The sequence below is a fragment of the Podarcis liolepis genome (assembly GCF_965112155.1).
Source record: "Podarcis liolepis genome assembly, contig: HAP1_SCAFFOLD_105, whole genome shotgun sequence".
NCBI lineage: Eukaryota > Metazoa > Chordata > Lepidosauria > Squamata > Lacertidae > Podarcis > Podarcis liolepis.
Window position 1 is genome coordinate 54,271 of NW_028148703.1, and position 7,713 is coordinate 61,983.

Sequence of the window (7,713 nt, forward strand, 5' to 3'; positions counted from 1 at the left end):
AAGCCCTTTCTCAACCCCCATCAAGCTGTAGAGTGTTGATTGGCAGGCCTTTGTGGCAGTCAGCAAACCACACATACCTTCTTGCGCAGAGCACTGTTTCGACTTCTTCCCAAACAACCAGTTTATTTCTCTTTAAAAAGGCGCTGAACACAGGAGGTTGCCTCCCTCTACTGGTCCGTCTAGCTCAGTATTATGAGCTCTCCCGGGTTTCAGGCCAGGAATCTTTCTCAGATACCAGTGAAGGTTGAACCTGGGACATCCTGCAGGCAAAGCAGAGGCTATTCCACTGAGAGCCCTTCCAATGGAATGAACCTTAACTGGATAAACATACTGTATACCTGAAGCTTGGGGTGGGGGTAGATCAAAAGCAAGTTCAAAAACCAGCACTTCATTCAGGGCCTGGCACATGCTCCAAAGGAAAAGTAAAGGTTGGAGGATCAGAGAATTGGAATGGGCCCAAAGGGCAATGTAGTCCAACCCTCTGCAGTGCAGAGACTGCAGAATGAAAACACACTGGCTCTCCTTTTAATGGCTGCATTCTCTGTTTTGTGTCTGCAGAGCAATTATTATTCTGCTCACTAAATTATTGACTATGGCCAGTGAATACCCACTCTGCATAACTGTTCAACACACACACAAAACATAAATTCTGTTCTTGGGTCCATGAGATGCAGCAGTGACACAGCCCTTGCTTGCTTCCCACCTGGGATGTACCTGCACACCTTTTTACAAGTGGGCTTTTATTTTTAGGTTTTCCTTATCCACATTTACCTTTTGCCCCACTCTTTCCATGCACTGATCTGTGCTTTAACACACCGTGTCTGAGCATGGTTTCTGCTTTGTTTTGACCTGAGCTTTCCCCACAAAACCCCGCTCTTTAAATCTGGATCAGAGCAAATGTCAATTCAGTTTTTACTCAGATTGCTGTTTGCTTTACGATTGAGCTTTAAAGAGCGAGTTTTTGCAGGGAAAGCTCCCGAGCAAAAAAAAGGAGGGGGCATGGAGCTTTAAATCACAGACCGTTCCTGGAAAGAGAGGAGAAAGGGTCATGTGTATAAGCCCTTATATTGCACAGATGGACTTCAGAAAGTAAGGAACTGAAGTGCCTTCTGAACTGTGACTGTCTGGAAAGAGAAATGTTTGTGTGTTAGTGGCTGCCAGCTAATGTAGCCAAACCAGTGCAACAGGGCGACTGCCTTCGTACAGGGCTGCCTGCCAAACCCTACTGTCTGCTGTCCACATTCGTTTCTGACTCACCTCTAGTCGTCACACCCAACTTGCTGCAACTTTAAGTCTCTGTTTCCCCAAGGATAGCTCAGGGAGTGCCTGACACTTCCTAATGTCGGCATTCAAAGTTTCTGAAACCTCAGGCAGAATGCCAGAATATGGCGAACTGAAATTTTTCATCCAGAAGGCTCAGAGTCAGGTGACTGGAGGTGGGATGACGATGAGTGGTCTGAGGAGAAGAGGGAGAAGACTGGAAGGAGGAGGGGTTGGAAGCTGAAGGGTTAACAGGGTTTAGTAAGCAGGAAGAGAGCAGTCTAGAATCAGAGGCTGGAGAGGAGGCAGGCCAAGATGCATGGTGAGGCCGACTGCTGAAGAAGCCAGGGAATTTCCCCTTCCTGCTGGGACCAGCTCCACACCCCACACCCTGAAGAGGTCAGAGCAGAGAGGGGCTGTGTGCAAGCAGTTTGTGACTGCCTGGGAAAGACCCTGGAGAGGAGGAGCCTTAGGAAGTTCTGGGAAGGCAGGGACCCCCTCGCAACTGCTTTGTTGGAGCAAGACCTACTGGGAAGAGTTGCTGGGACCACTAGGCCTGTGCCGTTTTGGTTTCTCGAATAAGGAGTTAACTTCACTGACACCGTGCTTTTCTTTGATAGCTGACCTAATGCTTGACTCTATCTCCTGACAGCTACTGCTTTTAAAACGGCAACCCTATGAACACCACCTGCCCCACGGCATGTGCTGGAGTGGTGTCAAGGTTGAATTGCAACAGCTGCAGGTGGTGTGAAGCAGAGATGGGAACCTGCAAAGGAGTTTGTAGCCATGACCTGACGGTTGCATGCAGCTGAAGGACTAAGCAGGAGGCAGAAACAGGGAGCAGGTGAGATAGGTGTCTGGAAGGCAGATGGCAGGGACTAGAAACTTGGAAGTGTAGCTTTTCGCCACAAGGGTGCCCCTAGTTTGAATGGTGAAGCCAAATTTAGCTTGCTTTACCTGAAAGGAAGTGAGGTGGCATCTTATCCTACCCTCCTGATTCTGACCACAGCAGATGGCTCAGACAGAGGAAGTGCTGTGGGGCCTGGGAATAATACACAGCAGGAAGTGAAGCAGGACTGGCTATCTGGGCCACAGCGTCCCTGTCCTGGTTTCAGCTGCTATATACAAGACTTCTGCTGCACGGATGCTGTTGGCTGGCCTACTGACAGCACCTCTGAGCATGTGCAGAGCAAAGTGGACCGTGTTTTATTACTTTAAAACTTATCACATGGGAACACCCCTTCCTCAATAAATTGACAATATATTTTAGGGAAAATATCAAGAATGCACCACTTTTCCCGGCTCTGCGAAACATGGGAGCCTGTCGTTTCCCAGGGTCAGATTATTTCCCCATGTAGCTCAGCATTGCTTACTCTGCCTGGCAGTGACGTTTCTCAGTAGGAAGCAAATTTCCTTTTGCATCACCAGCTTTAGACGCACCTCTTTTCTAGCAACCAGTGAATAAAGTGAACTTCCACCCCAAGCAGTAGAATTCTAGGCAACTGTGCAGCAGACAGGTGGGAATGTGTGCGGAAGAGTAAGATTCCGTCTCTGGTTACCCATTTGGGGGGAGCAGCCTTGCATGGGCCCAGCTGCAGGCTGAAAGGGGTCAGCAGCTTTCCAACCTCCAGAATGAAAAGGCAGTCATTTTGAAGTCACCATGGGAGGCATCCAGTAGCCACCTCTGTCTCTACCACCAGACTAGGCACAGCATCGACCCACATCCCCATCTAAGGAGCTGAATTGGCACCACATACATGCCTGCCACATCCATCCTCTCCCCTCAATGTTTGTTCAGACCCTAAAGCTCTCCTAAGTGCAACAGAAACTTGTGCAGAGGTGTGTGCTGGCTCAGGCCTCGCTGTATCCTTCCCGTCCTGAGAAGCCAGCCCACCCAACCAGCCATCTTCGAGTCACAGATTTGGGTATGCCACAGGATTGGTTGCTGGTCTCTGTGTTCGAACCCTACCTTTTGCTATAGGCTTGCAGTTATTGGGCGAGTCACTTCCTCAGGGGCTTATGTGGCATCATCTCAGAACACTTGCTGTGCCACGCAAAGAGGACAAGTGCCAAGGAAGTTTCTTACACTGAAGAGAATCAGGTCTCAGATGAAGGAGTTGGCCCAGCAGCTGATAGCTTTATAGCATGGGTAGGCAAACTAAAGCTCGGGGGCTGAATCCAGCCCAATTGCCTTCTAAATCCAGCCCATGGACGGTCCGGGAATCAGTGTGTGTTTTTACATGAGTAGAATGTGTCCTTTAATTTAAAATGCATCTCTGGGTTATTTGTAGGGCATAGGAATTCGTGTGTTTTTTTCCCTTTCAAAATATAGTTTGCCCCCCCCCCAAGGTCTGAGGGACAGTGGACCGGCCCCCTGCTGAAAAAGTTTGCTGACCCCTGCTTTAGAGCGCTAGCTGGAAGCTGATTGGCTCCCCCCCGACCTCTGCTGTGCTAGCGGCTGCAAAACACACTCTAGCCAGTGATGGTGCTGACACGCAGCAGAGCAGAAGAAGGGTGCTCAGCACTGCCTCTGCCCACAGCTGCAGGTGTCAACACTGCTCCACCCAGTCACATTTCTATTGTCAAGAACATGAAAAGAGCCTGCAGGATCAGGCCAGTGGGAACCCATTTTGTCCAGAATCCGTTCTCACCTTGGAAAACCCACAATGGGCCTTCTCCCTTCTTGTGGTTTCCACCACCTGGTATTCAGAAGCATTTAGTGCATCCCAACTGTGGAGGCAGAGCTTAGCCATCTCGGCTCATAGCCACCAATAGCCATGAATTTGTCCTAACCCTCTTTGAAAGCCATCTAGGTTGGTGGTCATCACTGCCTCCCAATGGAAGCGAGTTCCACAGTTTAGCTCTGTGCTGCACGAAGAAAAACTGTCTTTTGTCTGTCCTGAATCTTCCCACATTCAGCTTCATTTCTCTGTGCTGGCTGTAATTTCACAAACTTCTAGCATGTCACCTTTGACTCAAGGCCGGCTTGTGATCTTGGAACTGAGCTGGTGGGGGTCACTTCTTCCAGGGTCAAAGGGTGGGGTAGGAGGAAAGGTCCAGAAGCCACTTGCTGCCACTTCACTGCAAACCTGCCTCCTGCTTTCTAGCTGCACACCCACACTCTTACCCAAGGCTTTCTCACGTTCCCATCCAGGTAAACCCTCAATACCACCAACAAACCAGGAGTAACAGTGACCCACATTGCAGGGCCACAGCGTAACTACACCATAGAGACTGAGGGGGAGCCATCAAAACAGTGGCAGTTTGGAGGTGCAGCTTGGCTAGCGAGGACCGCGCTCTGCACGCCTTGCCAGGGCTCCTGGCCGGATGGACGACACCTTGAGGATCTTTGCTTGGGCCACCACTAGCGAGCCGAAGAGGATGCAGATGCAGATGCTGGTTAAGAAGGTGGACGGGCCAATGAGCAGGAAGAAAGCATAATCTTTTACTTTCAGCCAGGGCTCCCAGCAGTGAGCAAAGGACTCGTTCCCAATGGCAGCGATGGGATGTTGGGTGAGCTGTGTGGGGCGTTTGCAAGAGACAGAGTCCACCTCTGGAAAAGGGAGAGACAGAGACTCAGGGCAAGGCTGTGGTTATTGCAGCAGTTGGGGATGTTGGTTGCTAACCAACAAGCACAAACCGGTTTAAGCTCTTAAGCTGCCTGACAAAGGAATTAACGTGGATTGCTTGGAGGTTGCTTCTGCTAGGACCTTTTAGGGAGACCAAGGCACCTGCTGTTCTAAAGTTAGCCAGAAAAGAAATCAAAACAGCAGTTCCATGTGGTGCATAACTTCCATAAAAATCCATCAATATGTCTTCTACATGATTAATTGCCAAACCGGAGATAGTTGTGACCCCCCCCCCCCCGGGGTGTCTGGCCGGGAAGGAATCTAATTTAGAAATAAAGATTGTATCCAATGTTAGTCCTACTCAGAGGAGACCCGCTGAAACTAATGTACATGGCTAACTTAGGTTCATTTGTTCCAATGGGTCTGCTTTGAACTTTGTTGGATACAACCCTAAATGAACAAATAGATGGTTAGTCATTTCTAAAGGAGCTGATGGTGCTATAATAAAAGCCAGTTGCGTCCAGCTGCCCTGCTTCACCCACCACACACCATGTATTCTTTTTGGCAAGCTGCTTGGGGAAACTGAATCCTCCCCCTAAAAAAATTGTTATGGCTCCAATTTATTTATTTGTTTTGAGAAACTGTGTTCACAGACTTGTATTGCTGGAACTTTGAAGGGCAGTGGAGATAACTGATAATAAAAATTTCAACCACTTTGAGGTTTTCTACAGTCAAGCAGTACAGTCAACTCTTATCTTACATGAGGGTTACATTTCAGGGATAGTGCATAAATCCAAAATTGTGTAGAGTCAAAACACGAGTGCTGGTGGAAGCTGGTGGAATTGTCAACATAATTTTTTCCCCCAGACACCCGTTTAAAAAAAAAGATTTAAAATATTTTTTTGCCAAGCGTATAAAGCTAAATGTTCACAAGTTAAATGTGCCTAAGTTGTGGGTCTACTGTTTATAAATTTCATGAAATAAAATAATAAATAAAGGTGATCGTTGTTATTAAAGCCACCAGCTACAGGTGAGCTTTCCAACCCCTTCCCTGTTGAGTCCTGCTCACCTGGGACTTTCTCCACGTTGTCGGTGAGCCACTGGTAGAGGGGCTGGATGGCGCAGGTGCACCCCCAGGGGTTGTTGTGCAGCCTGAGGAAGTGCAAGGAAGGCAGGTTGCTGAAGAGGCCGGGCGAGAGTGAGACAAGTGCGTTGCCCTGCAGAAACAGAGACTCGAGGTGGGGCAAGGACCTGAGCAGCTCTGGCTCCAGCGTCAAGAGCTTGTTGTTCCCCAGGTTCAGCATCCTCAGCCTCGGCACGGGGAGGAAAGAATTGGGTTGCAGGACAATCAGGTAGTTCCCACTCAGGTCCAGTTCCCGCAGCTCACTAAGGCCAGCCAGGGCCTGGGGGTGGATGACCCCGAGGATGTTGCTCCGAAGGCTCAGGTGGCGCAGGGCGCTGCCCTGGAGGACAAAGGTGCGGTTCTGGAGGGTAGCAATGCGGTTGTAGTCCAGCAGGACAGTGGTGGCATTGGCGGGAAGGTCCTCCGGCACCCAGCGCAGCTTGTGTTCCATGCAGTTGATTTCCCCAGAGGTACAGATGCAAACAGCTGGGCAGGCAGAGCAGCTGGGGGATGGGTAGAGGAGGAGGAGGAGGAGGGTGAAAGTGGCAAAGGTCTGAAGGCAACTGCAGCGGGTAAGGCTTGAGCCTGAGGGGAGGACCTGGCTTCTACCACACCAAGCCATGGAGCTTTCTCTTCATGCCCACCCTGACTCCTGGGCCAGGATTCACAGCTTGTGCCAAAAACCTCCCAACCCACCAGCCTTTCCCTGCAAAAGGAGGGCAATTCTCGGGCTCCTCTTCTTAGCAACTGCCCTTGCTCCAGCAGAGTCCTTCTGCCCAGCTATTAACTTGGCTGCTCTTCTGGGTGCAGCTGATGATGGGTGGAGCTTTCACTCTTCCTTAGCAAATATTTTAACAGGGCAGCCTCGCCTGCCAAGGGGCAAAGCCACAGCTTCCTCCTTGGCCCAGCCTGTCTCCTCCAAAAGAGCCACACCAGGCTGCCCTGGGATAGCCAGCTCCCAGCTTTGCCTGGCATCACCCCTCAGCTCCTGCTCTCAGGCTGCCCTGGCACATCATGCCAGGCAAATTAACTGGTTGACTTATTAGTGTGCTTCACCCTGCCCTTCCTCCAAGGAGCTGCTCAGAGCAGCATTTCAGGCTCGCAGCAAGAAGCCTGTAAGGTAAGGTCAGCCTTGAAACACAAGGCATAGTTATAGCTGAGGGGATTCACACCACAAGAGGTGGGTGACAGTCAGCTTGGATGGCTTCAGGAGAAGGACTAGGCAAATTTGAGGAGAAGGAGGAGGAATGATGCAACAACATGCTCACGAGGCTGGAACCGGGATTCCCAAGGGCCTTGCCTACGCTTGACTCCAGCTCCTGACAGAGAGGGACTTGGCTGTCTGCTGCAGGGGACAGGACGATGGAGGAAGCGGATGAAAACTCTGACAAAGCAGCTTTTGTTCCGCCATAAGGCAGGCCAGCTACTGGCCCATTTCCAGTTGCACAAGGGGTGCCCCATGGACTGCAGGTGCCAACAGCCATGGGGGGAGGGGGTGCTTCTGAATAGCCATTGCTGGAAGCCAAAGGAAAAGAGAGTTGCTCTTCCATGCAGGTCCTGTTGGTGGGTTTCCCATTGAGGCATGTGGCTGGCCAACCGGAGTGGAAAGGTGTCACAACTCCCTCCCTCTACAAATGGGGCACCCAAATTTGCCACTTTGCCCTGAGCCCCTGCTGCTGCCCATCCATCCATCCATCCAAGCTCCCAATGGAAACAGGAACACTCGGGATGCAAGCCTCAAGACGATAGGAGGGGACGAAC

The 7,713-nt window shown here is 50.6% G+C and overlaps 1 protein-coding gene across 1 annotated transcript; it reads right to left on the reverse strand.

Annotated features, from left to right (window-relative positions):
- Nucleotides 1-4,533: 4,533 nt before the first annotated feature.
- Nucleotides 4,534-6,971, reverse strand: LOC310699095 (leucine-rich repeat-containing protein 26-like). The gene is made up of 2 exons (XM_083520712.1): nt 5,899-6,971; nt 4,534-4,813 (listed from the first exon to the last, which is right to left on the reverse strand). Exons 1-2 carry the CDS (start codon nt 6,572-6,574, stop codon nt 4,542-4,544), a joined length of 948 nt encoding a protein of 315 aa, XP_083376838.1. The 5' UTR covers nt 6,575-6,971; the 3' UTR covers nt 4,534-4,541.
- Between the last annotated feature and the right edge of the window lie 742 nt (nt 6,972-7,713).

What these genes read in the sequence shown, in the direction of transcription:
- LOC310699095 (XM_083520712.1), bottom strand. Translation starts at nt 6,574, where the DNA reads ATGGCTTGGTGTGGTAGAAGCCAGGTCCTCCCCTCAGGCTCAAGCCTT. An exon ending in CAACGTGGAGAAAGTCCCAG is followed by an intron (nt 4,814 to 5,898) that starts GTGAGCAGGACT and finishes TCCCTTTTCCAG; the next exon opens with AGGTGGACTCTGTCTCTTGC.